The sequence below is a fragment of the Schistocerca nitens genome, chromosome 1 (assembly GCF_023898315.1).
Source record: "Schistocerca nitens isolate TAMUIC-IGC-003100 chromosome 1, iqSchNite1.1, whole genome shotgun sequence".
NCBI classification, from domain to species: domain Eukaryota; kingdom Metazoa; phylum Arthropoda; class Insecta; order Orthoptera; family Acrididae; genus Schistocerca; species Schistocerca nitens.
The window spans coordinates 837,622,705-837,645,582 of NC_064614.1; the positions used below are offsets into that span (position 1 = coordinate 837,622,705).

Consider the following 22,878-nt stretch of genomic DNA (forward strand, 5'->3'; position numbering starts at 1 on the left):
CTTAAAGTGTGTATCTAAGCTGATTCAGAAGGATGTAGGCTGCAGTAGGTACTGGGAGATGAAGAAGCTTGCACAGGATAGAGCAGCATGGAGAGCTTCATCAAACCAGTCTCGGGGCTGAAGACCACCACAACAACAACAAAAAACAACAACAAAGTGTGTATACATTTTTCTGGCAGACTCTGTATATGGTGCACTGATCTTTGTGATTCTATTTGAAATTTAGTTGTATCCACAGAAATCTTTAGTTTTCCGTGATTTACATAAATCTCTTTCAGCAAGTGGCATCTCACAAGCATTACCGTTATACAAAGTTTCAGAAATTTAAGCTGAACTGTGGTCTTTGAAAGTGTGTAACAGGCATTTACGATACTGGAAAGGTTGACGAAAACCTAAGTACAGTTTAACCCTGCTTTTACATTCCTGGAATTAACGTTTTCCTGCCATTTACGACATTTGTTTATTGTTCCCGTCAAATTTCCTATGTCCACAATGTTAATTTGAACCCGATTTTGCATCAACATATTTATAATTCTCCTGCAATTTACGCATTACGAAAAAATATCCATCTTGCAGCGCTAGTTAGCACTGTCATTCACTATGCGTTGCTCAAATGTTTTTAGTTTAAACACAATGCCGCTCCTGTATTTTTTTCATGATGCTGGATGTCCATGTTACATGGTTACGTTTCTTGACACAAGGGCAGTCTACTCAGTGGATTTGAACCAGTAAACGTGTAGAAGTTTGAACAATTTGTGTCGTATCTCCTGCTACTGCCAAGCACTACTTGGCGTGATGGCTGATGGGAGTAATTGGGTTCATTCGAATAAAGATATCATGACCATTCACAACCATTTCCAAACTCTCTATTGCACAAATGCAGTTTCCCGATTGCTGTGATCATCATAACACCTTTGTCGAACCATATTTAGCATGTTTCAGCATTTGGCCTCTTGTAGCACTAGCTGACACCTTCATTCACTTTGCATTGCTCAAATGTTTTTAGTTTAAACACAATGCCGGTTACGTATTTTTTCCATGCTGAGCAAAATGTGTTTCGAGAATTTATTTTTGTTGTCAGGTGCAATATTTCGTATATTTTTTTGTGATGTTACAAAAACAGTGCGAGTGATAGTTTGCATGTGTGGGGGTTTTCTACATAACTGATAACCTCAAAAAGATGACTACAGTGCATGAGACAGAATAACACATATTCAAACACCACACAAAATACTTACGTATATATTTGCACTTGACAACGAGAAAAAATTCTCGAAATGCATCATCAAGTACAAAAAAAATATGTGACTAGTGCAGTATTTCATCATTTAAATAATGAATAAGAGCTGCAGGCTTTCAAAAAACATCGATTCTTATGTCCGAAATTAAGTGAAACGTTTCTATTTCCCAGACAGTTATCAATTCCAGTTACATCAGCGGTTTTTATTAGCTAGTAAACCTCTATCAGATAATAAAAAAGTCCATGACAAGATTAAAAAAGTCCATGACAAGCCTTTTGATGCCTGGTATGTACGTGTCATACATAAAGCGCAAAAATGCAAGGGGGTATCCTATACGTAACTTTTACAGCTTAAAACATTATTTCCCATATTTTACACCATTTTTTGGAGTCCCTTGCTGCAATCCAAAACCCAATCACAGAAAATTATGCTAAATGAAATGGAAGTTGAATGACTTCGAACACACCGTTCTTCCAATTTAATCCTCTGCTGCTCTGATACAAGTGCCAGCAGCCATACAATTGCTGATCTGTCAACAACACTGAAATCGTAAGAACTTCTGCACCTTTCATGGCCTGCAGTGGAACCAGGTTTCAACGTGAGTATGTGTGATAGCATGGGAGAAAGTGGAAGGAGAAAGGTGATCACTTCTATTGCAGTGATGTCAAAAAGAAAAGATGGAATTTATGTTCTATGCTGCAAAGTTTAAACTGGAAAAAAATATTTTTTGATTATTAATAACAAATAAAGCATATGCAATGAGTTGTGGGTGAAAATCTTGATGGGCCATGAACTGAATCATACTTTGTTTTTGCACAAAATACCCAAAAAACTAACAGAAAGATACAATTTAAATCGAATACTAAACAGCTATTGAGGTACTGAATTGTGATTGTATAAATTGTCAAACACACAATTTAACAAAAATCATCTTTTTCTGCTGAATCTGGAGCATGGAGGGGGAAAGGCAAACAAAAAGTGTGCAGATATTGAATATAGTTTCCCTTCACATTGTAAACGAAGACACAAACAAAAAAGAACAAGGTCCGGATTATATGTGATTGGCTTTACTTCTTGGGCACTTTGCAAATGGATAGAATGGTTACTAACTGCTGTCACTAACCAATCTGTAACCACATAGTTGCTAATAATCTCTGCACAAAGTGAAAATGAAGCTGAGCATTAGTAATGACATTGTCAAATGAACAGGAAATACTGAATAGCCTGGTGAAAAAAGATATACTAATTTCGGCAATGATGGCAAATAAAATCAATCATGTTCTATTTAAAGGACATTTCCAGCATTCATCTTAATGATTTAAGGAAACCAGAGAAAATCAAAATTTAGATGATCCGATGGTGATTTGAAGACTACACTCCCAAATAGGAGTCAATTGACTTGATCTTCAGTATAACTTGTCAGTTTACTTCAAAGGCCACTGGGTAAGGAAGAGAGCACAAAAAAGTTTTCCAAGTTCTCTCTCTTGTACAGCAAGAAATAGTGTGTAATCTTTTAGTAGCAACTAAGGAACAACAAGAAAAAAAAATTGATGTGTACTGCCTACATCCAAAACTATCACAAAAGAATTTTGAAATCATATAATACTTCACTCAGTACTTCTCAAGTATTGTGCTGGACTGGAATTATAAAGGCAACAGTATTTCTCCATCCCTTTAGAAAATTTAGTGTCTGTAGTTTGATCATTTGTTGCATAAACACTACATTCAAATAGTTAACTTCACGAAATCCAGGTTACTTTCTGACCTCTGCAAGAAGCTGCCAATGACAGTTAATTTGTTCAATTTCAAGTGGCACTGTGTGCAGAGTTCTGTAACACTGGACCAGTATACAAACAAATATGTTAACATGTAGTTGCCAAATTGAGCTGCCCACTAGTCGAGATTTCATCAGACAGCCTTAAGTCACTTCATAATGAGTGGAAGCACGTTGCATATTTCCCAAGTATACACTGCCAGAAGAAAATGTGACATCCTCATGGATAAGGTCACTCATTTTATTTTATTTATTGGTGCTTGTTCATCATTGTAGAATCATACAATAAAAAAATTCAAACCAAATGAAACAAGTCACAGTAAAAGGTGCCCAAACCGTCACAACAATACACAGTGTACTCCCCTCTGGCTGCAACGCAGGTGCTTATTCTCATATGCAAATGATCGTAAATGTGCCAGATGGCATTATGTAGTAAGACTGTCCCAAGCATCTTGCACATTTTGTTGCAATCTCACAATGGTTCTTGAATGCTCTGGAGAACGAGTAAGTTCCTGCTTCGATGTGTCACATATGTTTTCAATTAGTGAGAGATCTGGTGATCTTACTGTCCAGAGCAGCTGTTGTGCACCAAAAAGAGAATACTGCATCGCAGCAGCCTAATGTGTACATGCACTGTCCCACTACAAAAGCACATTACCTTCCTGTAGAAGAAATGGCTGTAGCATGTGGACAACACCAGTGTAATGTAATGGATACTGGTTATGTTACCCAGTAGAAACACCATATGTAACCATGAGTTGTAACTGATGGCAACCCACAACGAGGATTAACGTGGGAGCCTGGCCAGAGGCACACATGATCTTGGTCCTGCTACATGCAGACGAATCCCAATTTGTCCTTGGTTGACACCGCAGGTGCAATATGTGACTAGTTTTCTTCCCTGGATGATGATCAGTCTGTCACTGCTCTTCGCACCTAGGGTCAACCACTACACAGGTGCCTAGTAAGCAGATGACCAAAACTTGGTCTATTGTGTGGGTATGTTTCCCTGAACATTGCTGGAAGCAGTGACACACCATCGGTACATTGTGTCCAACATGTACATCAATTTGCCTATCACGGTGTATATGCAGGAGGGGGTGGGGGTGGCGGGGTTGGGGGGGGGGGGGGGGAAGGAAAAATTCCTGGATTTTCTCAAAATTTCCCAATAAAAAATACACTTTTACTCAGTTAAAAATACACATTTTCCATGTTAAGTGACAGTATACTTTGCCTAGGAACTGTAAAACTTATCAATATTTTGAATGGCTACACAGCATGTTACTTTAAATCTAGATTGTGATGACCTTTGGCCAGCTCATATCATGTGATCTCGCCAACCGCTGACAGCGGATATTTAGAGCATAGGGCAAGTCACGTTGTCAGCCAATAACCATATCACTGATAAGTAGCGCAAACACACAGTTAGGAAAAGTTAATATTCTAAATGAATGTACAGAGTATAGCTACAAGAAAAGCACAGCTTTTACATATAATACTGGCTGCGAAGATTAATAAGCTGCAAGAGAAGCTAAGTTTTCAGATATACAAGGGTTGGAACTTTAATACTGGCAATTATTTATTTACAGCTCGTACAAAATAGATACATGTTTCAAAGTTTTACTGACCTTCAGAGTAGTTACCAGCATTGTGTATAACCCATTGGCAGCAATGTGGAAGTCGTACAATACTCTTAGCAGTGCCAGTTGTGTTGACAGTTCGAGCGGTGTGGTCTATTGCCTGACAAATTAGTAGCAGTTCTGAAGCGAACGACGTTAAGTATTTCCTTCAGTTTAGAAATTGAGTTGAACGTACGAGGGCTTAAGTCAGGGGAGTGCAGTAGGTGGTATAGCACTTAGCAGCCCCATCAGTCAAACAAATCATTAACTGCTTCCACTGTATGTGCTTGAGCACTGTCATGCAAAATGATGGTCAGCTCCTGCAGGAAGTGTCATCACTTCAGTCTATAAGCTGGTCATAGGCTGTGTTCCAAAACTGAACTGTCAACACAACTGGCACTGCTGAGAGTATCCTACAACTTCCACATCACTGGCAACGGGTTATACACAATGCTGGTGACTACTTTGAAGGTCAGTGAAACTTTGAAACAGGTATCTACACTCCTGGAAATTGAAATAAGAACACCGTGAATTCATTGTCCCAGGAAGGGGAAACTTTATTGACACATTCCTGGGGTCAGATACATCACATGATCACACTGACAGAACCACAGGCACATAGACACAGGCAACAGAGCATGCACAATGTCGGCACTAGTACAGTGTACATCCACCTTTCGCAGCAATGCAGGCTGCTATTCTCCCATGGAGACGATCGTAGAGATGCTGGATGTAGTCCTGTGGAACGGCTTGCCATGCCATTTCCACCTGGCGCCTCAGTTGGACCAGCGTTCGTGCTGGACGTGCAGACCGCGTGAGACGACGCTTCATCCAGTCCCAAACATGCTCAATGGGGGACAGATCCGGAGATCTTGCTGGCCAGGGTAGTTGACTTACACCTTCTAGAGCACGTTGGGTGGCACGGGATACATGCGGACGTGCATTGTCCTGTTGGAACAGCAAGTTCCCTTGCCGGTCTAGGAATGGTAGAACGATGGGTTCGATGACGGTTTGGATGTACCGTGCACTATTCAGTGTCCCCTCGACGATCACCAGTGGTGTACGGCCAGTGTAGGAGATCGCTCCCCACACCATGATGCCGGGTGTTGGCCCTGTGTGCCTCGGTCGTATGCAGTCCTGATTGTGGCGCTCACCTGCACGGCGCCAAACACGCATACGACCATCATTGGCACCAAGGCAGAAGCGACTCTCATCGCTGAAGACGACACGTCTCCATTCGTCCCTCCATTCACGCCTGTCGCGACACCACTGGAGGCGGGCTGCAAGATGTTGGGGCGTGAGCGGAAGACGGCCTAACGGTGTGCGGGACCGTAGCCCAGCTTCATGGAGATGGTTGCGAATGGTCCTCGCCGATACCCCAGGAGCAACAGTGTCCCTAATTTGCTGGGAAGTGGCGGTGCGGTCCCCCACGGCACTGCGTAGGATCCTATGGTCTTGGCGTGCATCCGTGCGTCGCTGCGGTCCGGTCCCAGGTCGACGGGCACGTGCACCTTCCGCCGACCACTGGCGACAACATCGATGTACTGTGGAGACCTCACGCCCCACGTGTTGAGCAATTCGGCGGTACGTCCACCCGGCCTCCCGCATGCCCACTATACGCCCTCGCTCAAAGTCCGTCAACTGCACATACGGTTCACGTCCACGCTGTCGCGGCATGCTACCAGTGTTAAAGACTGCGATGGAGCTCCGTATGCCACGGCAAACTGGCTGACACTGACGGCGGCGGTGCACAAATGCTGCGCAGCTAGCGCCATTCGACGGCCAACACCGCGGTTCCTGGTGTGTCCGCTGTGCCGTGCGTGTGATCATTGCTTGTACAGCCCTCTCGCAGTGTCCGGAGCAAGTATGGTGGGTCTGACACATCGGTGTCAATGTGTTCTTTTTTCCATTTCCAGGAGTGTATTTTGTACAAGCTGTAAATAAATAGTTGCCACTATTAAAGTTCCAACCCTCGTAATATTGGTCTCCGTTTGTGTGTTACACTTTAAGATACAACACACAACTGTGCCATAAAAATATTAAATAATGACATAAATGTCTGATCTTCTGGGAAATTCTTCCAAATGGGATGTCCTCAAAGTGTTAATTTCTAAACAAGAGTCAAACACTCTGTGAGTTAAAAAATTAATTGCACATTCTCGCACATTACAGAATCCATCTTGCGTAAAAGGAAATTTACTTTGAAAGTAACAATTTCAAACTACTATTCGAAATACTTTCCAGTGACCTGTTAGGAATATGTTCCTTTCAGCAGTTGCCAGAGAGAGTCAGAAAAAACTGTTATTGTTTGTGCACAGCTACGATGACATAAGAAGCCAGTATGTTTGTACATGTAAAACACTAAGAACTCTTACATTATATCATAAAAGAAAGATGATGTCAGAGGATACTCCAAGAGCACCGGAATTTCGTAAACCATACTAAAATGCATAATTCAGCTTAACATGCACATTCGTTTGTTCAAATTCACAATGAAGTAGGACTCAACCTATTATTAGCTTTTCAGTGCGGTTTTTGGGATGTAAATTTTCTTGCGAGTACCAGCACTGTATTATTTCATGCTTGGTTCTTTATTATGGCATAATGCCATTCCTGCCAGAAGATGAAAACATGTACTTTAAATTCAGTGAACAGTTGAAACCAGCCAATAGTGTGGAATGAAACACTTTGTTTGGAAGAAATAGACTGCTTCAGTGGAAAACAATAATAATAGACTGCCTCAGCGGAAAACACTAATAAAAGTCGAAATTCTTTAGCAAACTGACAAAAATAACTTCATTGTTCTGCAATGAGATTCATGCTTGACTGTCACAAAGATGGAAATAAAATAAAATCTGAAAACTGAAACTAATAAGATATTTTAGCATTCAGTAATTATGTGCTTGTATTTTAATTCACTTGATAGTTCCTGGCCACATAAATCCATTTTGTGTGAGCACTGTGTTTGCAACTTAAGTTTTATTTTTGTTTTTCCCCTCCTTTCTGTTTTATTGCTGCAGTAGTGGAATACAGTAATATTCTTTTTTAAGGAGTATCGGTTCTTACCACTCAAAATTACAAAAATTTAACCGAAAACCAAAACAATAAAAATTCACGTAATTCTAAAAAATTCCCGAGTTTTTCCCGGTTGTCTTGTGGTGTATATACACCCTGGTCTATACATCCATCCAGCTTCCCCCAAGACCACAAGATGAACCTGTTCAAAGGGCAGCAGTTGTTCAACAGGAGTAAGTGCCTGTCGGTGGGAAATGGCTATACCCTATACTGCATTCCCCATATAAATAAACCTGATGCAAACATTACACCTTGTATTCTTCCACATTTGCTCAAATCCCATTGGGTTTCGTTTCACATGGAACGGAAGCCAAGCTGTGTCTAGTACAGTCAAGTACAATCATAAGGATACACATTTTACGCTGTTACACACACACAGATTGAGCGATAATGTGGGATGACAGCTTTACTGATGTATTTAACTTGGACAACACTGGCCAGCCAGTTAGTCCAACTAACCTAAAATGATGTGAGCAGTTGCAGTTAAAATGCAAAAACAGAGAAGTAGGGAAACAATACAGCTTCAAATGTATTTTAATTTTTAAAGAGAATGAAATAACATTCGGTAAAACTCCAGCACTACCGCACACTTCGTAGGTAACCAGATGGAAAGCATAAAATACTCTCGTGCTCACCTAACATAGTATTCTAATCACAAACAAGAGTAGTGAAAATTCGTTAAACACTGGGTAATTTTTCTCAGTGAGCTGTGTGTGCTGCAAAAACATACTGCATGTATTTCACAATACTACTGAATTCTGACGCCACTGAAAGTATTAGTTATAGCCAGTCGTCTGCTAATCTCTTAGCTTCTTCCTTATCCGAATCCGAGAAATGCATTTCACTTCTGGAACTGTCATCATCTACGTTGATAAAGATTCGATCAAAAACAGAATCCATGAAGCCACCCATGTGGCACATTTTCTCCTCTTCTTTTACGATGTGCCATTCTATATCCCACCAGTGTTTGACATTGACGTGAAAAAGCTGTGTGCATTAGTTCCAGTACATCTGGTAGCTTAACAGTCATGTTATTTCTTGCGACAAATCACTTAACTAGGCTCCAGATCAGTTCTGTTGGGTTCATATTGAAATGGTACAGTGTCAAATGTAAAAATGTGGCATTTGTAAGGTGTGCTTGATGCTATGAAATTAATTGTTTTTCATGTTTCTATGACCCCTATCACTCTGAGATTACATCTGTGGTATAAAACAATGGACATAAAGATTATTCGGTTTTTCATTTTTGTCATAAATTTTTTTAATTTAAGAAATCTTTGTTAACAATCTTTCATAAAATATGATAAATAAGAATTTATATTTGAAATGAAAACAGGAATTTCGCATGCAATATGCAATTAGAAACAAGAAGACATGCATAATTCACAAAAAAGTGTAGGTATTTCAAATTGAACAGGGGTGGAGGGAGCATACAAGATGTATTTAACCAGCAATCCATGAACTGCTGCACCTGATTATCAATGTACTATGCTAACAATTTCTTTCTACATCCAATGTGTATTTATATCTCAATTCTATCAAACACAGTCCTTCGAAAAAATTCAAAGCTGATTTTTCCTGTAAATTTATGAAAAACATTAAGAACAATCTATTTCTTGGCACTTTTTAACTGTGTTTCACAAGCTATTTCACTAATGAGCAGGAAGCAGCCTCACCCATTTTCATACTGTGTATTAACAGCAAGATAATCAGAGCACAACAGTACAGAGGCTGGGACTGTACATAATTTTTGAAATAGACACTACAGAGCTGAAGTGTGATGTTATTGTTCTGGTCTTCCGTCCTGAGACTGGTTTGATGCAGCTTTCCATGCTACCCTATCCTGAGCAAGCTTCTTCATCTCCGATTACCTACTGCAACCTACATCCTTCTGAATCTGCTTAGTGTATTCATCTATTGGTCTCCCTCTATGATTTTTACCCTCCACGCTGCCCTCCAATACTAATTTGGTGATCCCTTGATGCCTCAGAACATGTCCTACCAACCGATCCCTTCTTCTAGTCAAGTTGTGCCACAAACTACTCTTCTCCCCAATCCTATTCAATACCTCCTCATTAGTTACGTGATCTACCCATCTAATCTTCAGTATTCTTCTGTAGCACCACATTTCGAAAGCTTGTATTCTCTTCTTGTCCAAACTATTTACCGTCCACGTTTCACTTCTATACATGGCAACACTCCATACAAATACTTTCATAAACGACTTCCTGACACTTAAATCTATACTCGATGTTAACAAATTCCTCTTCTTCAGAAATGCTTTCCTTGTCATTGCCAGTCTACATTTTATATCCTCTCTACTTCGACCATCATCAGTTATTTTGCTCCCCAAATAGCAAAACTACTTTATTACTTTAAGTGTCCCATTTCCTAATCTAATTCCCTCAGCATCACTAGACTTAATTCGACTACATTCCATTATCCTTGTTTTGCTTTTGTTGCTGTTCGTCTTATACCCTCCTTTCATGACACTGTCCATTCCGTTCAACTGTTCTTCCAAGTCCTTTGCTGTCTGACAGAATTACAATGTCATCGGCGAACCTCAAAGTTTTTATTTCTTCTCCATGGATTTTAATACGTACTCCGAATTTTTCTTTTGTTTCCTTCACTGCATGCTCAATATACAGATTGAATAACATCGAGGAGAGGCTACAACCCTGTCTAACTCCCTTCCCAACCACTGCTTCCCTTTCATGCCCCCCTTGACTCTTATAACTGCCATCTGGTTTCTGTACAAATTGTAAACCGTCTTTCGCTCCCTGTATTTTACCCCTGCCACCTTTGGAATTTGAAAGAGATTATTCCAGTCAACATTGTCAAAAGCTTTTTCTAAGTCTACAAATGCTACGAACGTAGGTTTGCCTTTCCTTAATCTTTCTTCTAAGGTGAGTCGTAAGGTCAGTATTGCCTCATGTGTTCCAATATTTCTACGGACTCCAAACTTATCTTCCCCGAGGTCTGCTTCTACCAGTTTTTCCATTCGTCTGTAAAGAATTCGCGTTAGTATTTTGCAGCTGTGACTTATTAAACTGATAGTTTGGTAATTTTCGCATCTGTCAACACCTGCTTTCTTTGGGATTAAAATTATTATATTCTTCTTGAAGTCTGACGGTATTTCGCACAGTCTCGTACATCTTACTCACCAGATGGTAGAGTTTTGTTAGGCCTTGATCTCCCAAGGCTTCTGTAGTTCTAATGGAATGTTGTCTACTCCTGGGGCCTTGTTTCAACTCACGTCTTTCAGTGCTCTGTCAAACTCTTCATGCAGTATCATATCTCCCACTCATCTTCATCTACATCCTCTTCCGTTTTCATAATACTGTCTTCAAGTACATCACTCTTGTATAGACCCTCTATATACTCCTTCCATCTTTCTGCTTTCGCTTCTTTGCTTACAAGGGAACCTCCTCATCGCACCTCCCTCAGATTTAGTTATAAGTTGCCACAGTGGATAGACCTTGAAAAACTGAACACAGACAAACCGAGAAAACAGGAAGAAGTTGTGTGGAACTATGAAAAAATAAGCAAAATATACAAACTGATTAGTCCATGCATAACATAGGCAACATAAAGGAGAGTGTGAGCTCAGGAGTGCCGTGGTCCCGTGGTTAGCGTGAGCAGCTGTGGATCGAGAGGTCCTTGGTTCAAGTCTTCCTTCGAGCGAAAAGTTTAATTTTTTATTTTCAGACAATTATCAAAGTTCAGGCACTCACACATAATCAACTTCGCTCTCCAAAATTCCAGGACATGTTCAGATTTGCTTGGACATATGCAGGATTTGACGGTCTACACATGGAAAAATTTGAAAACGTTAAAAACATATGTTTTGACGGAGCACAGGGAAAAGTGTGCGACTGTGTGACTTTTGTATTCATTTGTTGCAGTTTATGTGACAAACTCTTATGTTTTCATCACTTTTTTGGGAGTAATTATCACATCCACAAGAAAACCTAAATCGGGCAACATAGAAGAATCTTTTTACCCATTCACCAAGTGTACAAGTTAGGTGGGTCGACAACATATTCCTGTCATGTGACGCACATGCCGTCAGCAGTGTCGTATAGAATATATCAGATGTGTTTTCCTGTGGCGGAATCAGTTGACCTATGACATTGCGATCAAATGTTTCCGGTTCCCATTGGAGAGGCACGTCCTTTCGTCTACTAATCGCACGGTTTTGTGGTGCGGTCGCAAAACACAGACACTAAACTTATTACAGTGAACAGAGACGTCAATGAACGAACGGACAGATCATAACTTTGCGAAAATAAAGAAAACCAAGGACCTCTCATTCCGCAGCCGCTTACGCTACTCACGGGACCACGGCGCTCCTGAGCTTAAATTACCCTTGATGTTGCCTATCTTCGCGCAGACTACTCAGTTTGAATATTTTGGTTATTTTTTTATAGTTCTACACAACTTCTTCCTGTTTTCTCGATTGATCTGTGTTCAGTTTTTCAAGGTCTATCCACTGTGCCAACTTATAACTAAATCTGAGGGGGGTGCGATGGGGAGGTTCCCTTGTTAGAACTGGGTTTCCATCTGAGCTCTTGATATTCATACAAGTGGCTCTCTTTTCTCCAAAGGTCTCTTTAATTTTACTGTAGGCTGTATCTACCTTACCCCTAGTGAGATAAGCCTCTGCATCCTTACATTTGTACTCTAGCCATACCTGCTTAGCCATTTTGCACTTCCTGTAGATCTCATTTTTGAGACTTTTGTATTCTTTTTCCCTGCTTCATTTACTGCATTTTTATATTTTCTACTTTCATCAATTAAATTCAATATTTCTTCTGTTACCCAAGGATTTCTACTAGCCCTCGTCTTTTTACCTACTTGATCCTCTGCTGCCTTCACTATTTCATCCCTCAACGCCACCCATTCTTCTTCTACTGTGTTTCTTTCCTCCATTCCTGTCAATTTTTCCATTATACTCTCCATGAAACTATGTACAATCTCTGGTTTAGTCAGTTTATCCAGGTCCCGTCTCCTTAAATTCCCACCTTTTTGCAGTTTCTTCAGTTTAAATCTACAGTTCATAACCAATAGATTGTGGTCAGAGTCCACATCTGCCCCTGGAAATGTCTTACAATTTAAAACCTGGTTCCTAAATCTCAAAAAAATGGTTCAAATGGCTCTGAGCACTATGGGACTCAACTGCTGTGGTCATAAGTCCCCTAGAACTTAGAACTACTTAAACCTAACTAACCTAAGGACAGCACACAACACCCAGCCATCACGAGGCAGAGAAAATCCCTGACCCCGCTGGGAATCGAACCCGGGAACCCGGGCGTGGGAAGCGAGAACGCTACCGCACGACCACGAGATGCGGGCTCCTAAATCTCTGTCTTACCATTATATAATCTATCTGAAATCTGTCAGTATCTCCAGGCTTCTTCCATGTATACAACCTTCTTTTGTGTTAGCTATGATTAAGTTATGCTGTGTGTGATTAAAAAAACAACAACATTGATGGCTGTTAATACATTAGAATATTTTAATGTTCCATTTAACATAAATTAGTAATAAGATACCTAATATATAAGTAAAACATACTTCCGAGATCGTAACACCACCAGTGTACGTGTGCTATGGCTTCTGACCAATCACCACATTTGTGTTTGTCTACATAAGTTCATTCTTGTGATGAACAGAATAAATGTTGCAAACACTGCAGACCTCTAAACTCGGCACAGTTACTGCTGCTCAGAGTGTCGAAACAGAGTGCACAGACAAGCTGCATTATTATTACTCTTTTTGGGGGGTGGGGAAGGTGGATGGGGGGCAGTGTCATTAAGATTCAGAAGGAAATTTCCAAATTCTTAGATTTTCATTGGAAATGTAGTTGTACATAATTTTATGCAATTAACATTACAGCTCTCTTGGTGATAAAACCTCAGTAATAATTACAGAAGGCAGTTTCCAAATGAAGATCGGACTACACAATGCACTCAGTTTCTTCAATAAGCTACAAACAGTTTTTCTAAAAATGTACAAAAGATACACGGGATGTACCTGCTTCATGTAATTGGTCATTTCGCTTGGCTCTGAATCATCGCTTGGTGAAGCATGTCTTGTATGTCTGTTCTGATGGCAGCGCAGGCACCACTCAGTGATTATCAGTAGTTCCCCTGTAGTCATGTCCATTCCCGAATATACCACACATCCTCTTGTTCCATGACCTACAAACAAACATCACCTAATTATTATACTTGAGAGAAAAAGAACAATGACATTAAATCTAAAGGATATCCACTCCTATTTTCCACTGTGCACTCTGCATACATTCAGAATGTTCCAAACGTCAAGTGAAACATTTCTAAAATGCACTGTCATAAAAGAATGTATGTTCTACAGTCACGATCAACAGGATTGACCTATAACAATCCTCCAATACAAAGAAAGGAATAAATGCAACAGATCTGTGGTGTCCTTTGTGGAAAAACACAAAAGAGTTATCCAAAGTCATATTTATAAAGAAAGAAAACTGTTTCCTGCTCACAGACAACTTGAAAGTTAACTGATGCTTATAAATGAAAAGTAAAAAAGTTGTGGGTGTTCTACAGTATGTTCCAGTACTGTAGAACTTTAACAATTTTGTGCTTTGTCCCTCACAATTATGAAATTGTTCTACCAAGAGGTTTTTTATTTATTTACTGGTCCTGTGAATATAGGGACTGAACAGTGTACAAAAGATATTGGACCATTCATTCATTACAATACATATTGCTTGATTTTTTTTCTTTTTCTCAGACATCATTCTAACAAAAGATAAAATTTTCACTATTTTCTTACTCCACACATTTTACAAAAACAATCATAATTGGTGATGCAGTTTTGTATTTCTAGGTATATCCTTACTGTATAGAAACAGTACCCTACCAAGTAATCCTTCACAGTTGATTTAAACTTGTTTAAGTCCATTATTATTTTTGTGGATTTGGATAGTGCATTGTACAATTTGATGCCAGGATGGAGCATATCTTTCTGTAACAACATTGTGTTTGTCTGTTGTACATGTACATCATTTATTCGTATTGTGTGGTAGCTATGTACAGATTCATTATGGGTGATGCTCGGACTGCTGCTGTTTAGTTTTTCTTTTATAATAATTACATTTTCAAGTATATAAATAAATAGAAGTGATAGTATTTTATTTTTCCTAAATAGTCACTTGCACGATGATCTTTGATCCAACCCTTCCATTAATCTAATAATATTTTTCTGCAATCTAAATGATTTCTGACTAGCTTCACAATTTCTCCAAAACACACCATATTTCAATATTGAACAAACATAAGCAAAATGTATAGTCCTGAGCTTATCATGTAATACACAGGTTCTTATCACTCCCCCTCCCCCCCATAAACTATGGACTTTGCCATTGGTGGGGAGGCTTGCAAACCTCAGCGACATAGATAACCGTACCGTAGATGCAACCACAATGGAAGGGTATCTGTTGAGAGGCCAGACAAACATGTGGTTCCTGAAGAGGGGCATCAGCCTTTTCAGTAGTTGCAGGGACAACAGTCCGGATGATTGACTGATCTGGCCTTGTAACATTAACCAAAACAGCCTTGCTGTGCTGGTACTGGGGATGGCTGAAAGCAAGGGGAAACTACAGCCGTAATTGTTCCCAATGGCTTGCAGCTTTACTGTATTGTTAAATGATGATGGCATCCTCTTGGGTAACTTATGCTGGAGGCAGAATAGTCCCCCATTCAGATCTCCGGGCAGGGACTACTCAGGAGGACGTCGTTATCAGGAGAAACAAAAGTGGTGTTTTACGGATCGGAGTGCGGAATGTCAGATCCCTTAATTGGACAGGGACTGGAATTCGACAGTAGGAAAAGGAAGAGAAGGAAAAGTAGTAGGTGAATATGAAATGGGGATAAGGAATGAAAGATGAAGCCACCTGGTAGAGAAAATTTAAAAAGGGAAATGGATAGGTTGAAGTTAGATGTAGTGGGAATTAGTGAAGTTCGATTGCAGGAGGAACAAGACTTCTGGTCACGTGAACACAGGGTTATAAATACAAAATCAAATAGGAGTATTGCAGGAGTAAGTTTAATAATGAGTAAACAAAAAAGGGGAGAGAGTAAGGTACTACGAACAGCATAGTGAATGCATTATTGTAGTCAAGATAGACACGAAGCCCATGCCTGCCACAGTAGTACAAGTTTATATGCCCACTAGCTCTGCAGATGATGAAGAGATTGAAGAAATGTATGAAGAGATAAAAGAGATTATTCAGATAGTGAAGGGAGATGAAAATTTAATAGTCAAGAGGGACTGGAATTCGACAGTAGGAAAAGGAAGAGAAGGAAAAGTAGTAGGTGAATATGAAATGGGGATAAGGAATGAAAGATGAAGCCACCTGGTAGAGTTTTGCAGAGAGCATAACTTAATCATAGCTAACACTTGCTTTAAGAATGATAAAAGAATAGTGTATATGTGGAAGACGCCTGGAGACAATGGAATGTTTCAGACATGTTATATAATGATAAGACAGATTTAGGAACCAGGTTTTCATTTGTAAGACATTTCATCCAGGGGCAGATGTGGATTCTTGACCACTATCTATCGGCTATGAACAGTAGATTAAAACTGAAGAAGCTGCAAAATGGTGCGAATCCAAGGAGATAAAACCTGGATAGACTGAAAGAACGGGGGGGTTGTAGAGTGTTTCAGAGAGAGTATTAGAGAACGACTGACAAGAACGGGGGAAAGATACACAGTAAAAGAAGAACGGATAGCTTTGAGAGATGAAATAGTGAAGGATCAAGTAGGTAAAAAGAGGAGGGCTAGTAGAAATCTTTGGGTAGCAGAAGAGCTACTGAATTTAACTGATGAAAGGAGAAAACTTAAAAATGCTGTAAATGAAGTAGGCGAAAAGGAATACAAACGTCCCAAAAATGAAACCGACAGGAAATGCAAAACAGCTAAGAAGGGATGGCTAGAGGACAAATGCAAGGATGTAGAGGTATATATCACTAGTGGGTAAAATATATCTAAAAACAAAGATGATGTGACTTACTGAACGAAAGCGCTGGCAGGTCGATAGACACACAAACAAACACAAACACACACACAAAATTCAAGCTTTCGCAACAAACTGTTCACTAGTGGGTAAGATAGATACTGCCTAAAGGAAAATTAAAGAGACCTTTGGAGAAAAGAGAACCACCTGTATGAATATCTTCTGCCTTATTTGACAGCTGCTCCATAAACTCTGACTTATTACATGATCCCCTATGACTTCCAAATCGACTCACTTTTCTTCCTCAATCAAAGCACCCCCCTTCAGAGATCTCCAATGTTCTTTTTTCAACTATCAACTCTCTCCTCTGTGTTGAAAAGTGGAATTCCCCAGCATTCTTAATGTTGATACACTGACTTTTAATTTCACCACAGATTGTTTTCATCTGTGCACGTGTTGAAACAGTTCTTCTGACAAACATTTCATTTCCAATTTATTCACATTTTACCTGCAGTCCTTTCACCAAGGATTACCTGTATTTTCTATTCATTTCCTTCCTGTGTCTCATAATTCTGTATCCCTGAATATCACTTCCTGCTTTCATCGATCAAACGAAGTATTACTTTTACCCAAGATTTCATCGCAGTTATCTTCCTTCTATGTATGTTTGTCCAACCAAATTCTGTGATTGCCTTTTCTGAGACAATCATTCCTCTTCAACTAATCTGTCCACTTTAATATTCAATATAATGGTATCAGTAGCCTCACAGATCTTCATATGCATCTCATCATTCCTCAATACTACAGTATCCCCTTCTTTAAACAATGATTCTTCTGGATGAGTCTCTTAAATTTGGCCTACTCATCATCATTACTACAATGTGATCAGTCTCTATATCTGATCCTGGGTATACCTTAGACTCCCAACATCTGATTTCTGAATCTGTATTTGACCATTCTTACCGTAATGTCAGACCTTTTCCAAGCATACCACGACCTCTTGTGTTTTTTATCAATGTACTTACTACTACTAGCTGAAACTTATTGTACAACTCAATTAGTCTTTCTTCTGTCACATTCCCACCATCAAGTCCTCACTCTCCTGTATGTTGTTGTTCTACTCCTTCTCCTAGTACTGAGTATTAGATTATCATCTCCTTTTACATGCAGAATACCTGTTCAATCCTGATTATTAGCCCAAAGGTTGAAAATACCGCTTCAGTTTTAAATTTCTTTTATTATCATGGACAGTTTTGGGCTCTCATAAGCCCATCCTCAGGTGTTGCAACTGTGCTGTGGTTCCCGAGTGCCACGGTGGACATGAACTAGGCATTATAATCTCCTTGCAGCAGCTGAATTACCTGTTCAAATCTTCACATATTTTCCCTGTCTCTTCATACTTTGACTTTTACGTTGGCATATATATGTGAATTATTGTTGTTGGCATTGGTTTGCTGTGAATTCTGATGAGAACAACCATACTATTGAACTGTTCTAGTACCCCACTTTCTCCTTTACAATCCCATTGCCAGTATACCATTTTCTGCTGCTGCTGATACTGCTCTACGTTTGTCTGACCAGAAATCCTTAGGTGCTTTCCATTCCACTTCACTTACCCCACACTACATCTAAGCTGCACCTTCACATTTCCGTTTTCAAATTTCCTTGCTTCCCTACCATGTTTCAACTACTAACATTCCACACAGTAATTTGTGATACGACATCCTTTCATTGGTTATTCACAATTTTTCTCATGGTTACCTCCCGCTTGGCAGCATGCTCCCAAAATGGGAGACTAATTCAGAATCTTTTGCCAATGGAAAGAAGATGACACTTCTTTAATTACTGACCACATGTCCTGTGAATACACATTACGTGTCTTTAATGCACTGGTTTCTGTTCCCTTCTGCATTCTCATACCACTCATCACTGCTGATTCTTCCACCTTTTAGGGGCAGTTTCCCATCCCAAGGACAAGAAGTTGAACTGAGACTCTTTTCTGCTCCTCTCCTCTATCTGACAAGGTCATCATGACCGTTAGCAGAACGGGGGTGACTCCTTATACTGGGAGTCTTCTGTTGTCATTGTTGACTGTTTTTATTCAAAATTTAAACAGTGGTTGGGTTTGAGCCTGGGGTGCAGAACATTTCAATCACTAATCACGGTAATTCTAGACACACAAGTAATCTTTCAGGACCATTACCAGAAATGATATATTTACAAAATTCTTAACTGTGCTGTATGATGATTTTATTTTTAACACAATTTATATGGGCAGTTTTTCTTAACAGTCACATAAAGTGGAAGATCAGGGTCCCTTGGTTTGGAGCCAAATGAAGGGCCTCAACCAGAGGCTCCGTTGATTCTGTGTTGGTCTGGGCTGTAGATTTCTGGATCTGCATTATGGGGTGAAGAATGGTAAGACTTTCCTCGATAGATTAGGTGCACACCACACAGAGGAAACAGCTCCTCAGGTAGCATTGTACTTGCGAAGCGCACATGGTTCCCTCCACCCTGCCCAAAGGCCAGGCGAATGTTAAAGATGCTCTGATAAACGCTCACCATCCATATGAAGGGAGTGAAATCAGGCCATTCACAGACAGTCAAATGTCAACATTTTACCAGCAAATTGCTGAAGAATTTGTAACAAAGTTCTTGGGTTTAGTGCCTCCCATGACAGCTGTCGTGCGCAAATTTATACTCTGAACCAAGAACTGGATGAAACCTGAAGTCGAAAGCTTTGAAATATTTAACGAGACATAGAACATGTATCGAAAAGACAGGTTATACAGCATTACAATCAACAAAAACAGTCTCTATAAGAAGTCAAAATTGAATCTGACTGTGACGTTATCTGGATGCAACTGAAGTTCTTACCGGGCACCTCCACAACTGTTGCAGAATGATTCAAAGTAAGTCTATGATCAGTATTGCGAAAGTACCCTGATTGAGCAATATTAGTTGTAAAGAACTTTAACCTACCACGTATAGACTGTGATGTCTATGGATTCACTGCAGATTGTATGGACAAATGGTCTTATGAGTGGTTCTGAATGCATTTTCAAACCATTGTCTTGAGCAGCCAGTTCAACACACAATGGAAATACTGTAGATTTTGTAGCTACCAACAGGCCTGACCTTATAAATGGTACTAATATAGAGAAAAGGGTTAATGATCATGATATACTGGTAATGTGCAGTCAAGTTAATAAATACATCAAGAAGGCTATGAGAGTTTCCATGCTATACAGATAAGCAGTTGCTGGTATCCTGCTTAGACCATGAATGGACACCATTTAGTTCCAATATGATGGACATTAAGTAATTATAAGCAGGCTTAAACTGATTGTAAATTGGCTCTGGAGAAGCACATGCTGAGCGAGTGGATTAAAGGTGGAAAAGACTCACCATGGTTTAATAAGAAAATGCTGAGGAAACAGACTGATGCATTCTCGGTACAAAAAAGAATGTGGAAATGCTGAAAGGCAGAAGTTAGCAGAAATTTGTGCATCTACAAAAAGAGTGATTCATGAATCATACAACAAAATTCTGGTACTATATGAAATCACTAGGGTGGTTACAGGTTTCTAACTAGTCTCACATCAACTGGTTGGGTGTGAGAATAGAGAAAAGCAAAAGGACAGTTGAAGTAATAAATTTTGCATCTTTAATGCAGGAAGATACCATTGTCTGATCATCACACAGACTCCTTTATGGACATATAAACAGGCATACCTGGTGTTGAGAAGCAACGTAAAGAGTTGAAAACAAATAAGTCACTGGGTTCGGAGGTATTTCCAGTTCAGTTCCACAGAGAGTATTCTTTTGCACTGGCCACTTACTTTGCATTTATCGTAAACCTCTCTCCCAGTACACAGTCTCAAGCAATTGGAAAACAATGTGCTGATGACTCCTGTATATGAGAAAGGTAAAAGAATGGACCCGCAGATTTACTGCCAATATCCTTAGCAACAGTTTGGTGCAGAATTCTTCAGCATTTATTCAGTTCAAATAGGATAAATTTTCTTGGGACAGAAAAGATTCTATCTACAAATCAGCAAGGGTTTAGTAAACAACACTCATGCAAAACTCTGCTCATCTTTTACTCGCACAACATCCTGTGAATCATGGATGAAGGGCAACAGGCAGACTCCATATGAGAACATGGTATGTGCGTTACTGATTTAGTATGCACGTACAATCAGGCTAAATCAACTATTTGCACTATTCTCAAAACAATGTCCGCCCCTGATAGCTGAGTGGTCAGCGCGACAGAATGTCAATCCTAAGGTCCCGGGTTCGATTCCCGGCTGGGTCGGAGATTTTCTCTGCTCTCAGGGACTGGGTGTTGTGTTGTCCTAATCATCATCATTTCATCCCCATCGACGCGCAAGTCACCGAAGTGGCGTCAAATCAAAAGACTTGCACTAGGCGACCGGTCTACCCGATGGGAGGCCCTTGTCACACGACATTTATTTATTTATTTTAATGGTTTCATATTCTGAACTATATTGAAAGGTTGCTCCTTATATGAATAAATGAAATGCAATTGCAGGGGGTGACACTATTAACGAGAGCATAATTTGTGAAAAGGCAAGAATGATTTTTGCTGAACTCGTTTAGAAGACACCAGGATCATCAACAGCCAAAGATGTGTTTAAGGGAAGCCGAGGGTGGTTCGAGAAGTTTAACGGAAGAAATGGCATCCATAGCATTTTGAGGCACAGCAAAGCAGCCAGCTCCACCACAAAGGCACCAGAGAACTTCACAAGTAACATCAAGATGCTCACAGATTCTGAAGGTCATCTGCCACAACAAGTTTTTAAATGTGACAAGATGGGTCTATGCTGGAAACAGATGGTGAGGCATACCTTTATAACAAAGAGGAGAATGCGTTACATGGTGACAAGCCAATGAAAGTCCGTCTCACACTGCTATTCTGTGCCAATACAAGCGATGATTTGAAAATTAACCTGCTGCTTGTTTACCATTCAGAAGCTCCATGAGCCTTCAAGAAGTGTAAAGTCCAGAAGAGCATGTTAAATGTGATGTGGAGACCCAACAAAAAGACTTGAGTGACGTGATCTTTTTCGTGATTGGATCAGTGAAGTCCTTCGATGAAAAATTATTTGCTTGAGATTGTCTGCCACTCCATGTCTTGCTTGTTATGGACAACACTCCTGCCCATTCTCCACGCCTACAAGACCACCTCCTTGAAGAATTTCAGTTCATCAAGATCTGGCTTCTGCCTTCCAACACCACTCTGTTACTCCAGCCTATGGGCCAGCAGATTATTTCTGACTTTAAGAAGCTCTATATTAAAGCACTCTTCGAGCACTGCTTTGAGTTGACTGAAGCTACCAATCTCACTATCACAGAGTTTTGGAAATATCACTTCAACATCGTTGCATCCAACAAGATGATCAAAAAGGCAAAAGGAGGAGGCAGTAACAGCAAAGACAGCAATCTTCTTATGCAATAAGAGAAATGCAGAAAGCATGAGAATTGGTAGCATCACCCCAACAAAGCAGTGGCTACGCACGCTACAAATTTATTTGACAATGATGTGTCGCATTTTTGTCAAGCGTTGAAATGTTGGCAGAAACAAATTACTATACATAGCTTCCTAGTATAAAAGAATTAGTTATGTATTGTGAATAATAAAGTACATAATACTATAAACAAAGATGCTCTAACTTACCAAACGAAAGCGTTGGTATGTTGATAGAGACAATGAACAGCCGGTCTAAGTGGCCGTGCGGTTCTAGGCGCTGCAGTCTGGAACCGTGAGACCGCTATGGTCGCAGGTTCGAATCCTGCCTCGGGCATGGATGTGTGTGATGTCCTTAGGTTAGTTAGGTTTAACTAGTTCTAAGTTCTAGGGGACTAATGACCTCAGAAGTTGAGTCCCATAGTGCTCAGAGCCATTTGAACCATTTGACAATAAACACACAAACAAATTTCAAGCTTTCGCAACCCAAGGTTGCTTCATCAGGAAAGAGGGAAGGAGAGGGGAAAGATGAAAGGATGTGGGTTTTAAGGGAGAGGGTAAGGAGTCATTCCAATCCCGGGAGCAGAAAGACTTACCTTAGGGGGAAAAAAGGACAGGTATACACTCGCACTCGCGCACGCGCGCGCACACACACACACACACACATATCCATCCGC

The 22,878-nt window shown here is 40.1% G+C and overlaps 1 protein-coding gene across 1 annotated transcript in view; it reads right to left on the reverse strand.

The window, feature by feature from the left end:
- Positions 1-22,878, reverse strand: part of LOC126263157 (eIF-2-alpha kinase GCN2) — a 322,298-nt gene that overhangs the window by 210,046 nt on the left and 89,374 nt on the right. Inside the window, exon 7 of the mRNA XM_049960195.1 lies at positions 13,746-13,912. Coding sequence (XP_049816152.1) covers positions 13,746-13,912 — 167 coding nt within the window. The remainder of the gene's footprint in view (positions 1-13,745; positions 13,913-22,878) is intronic.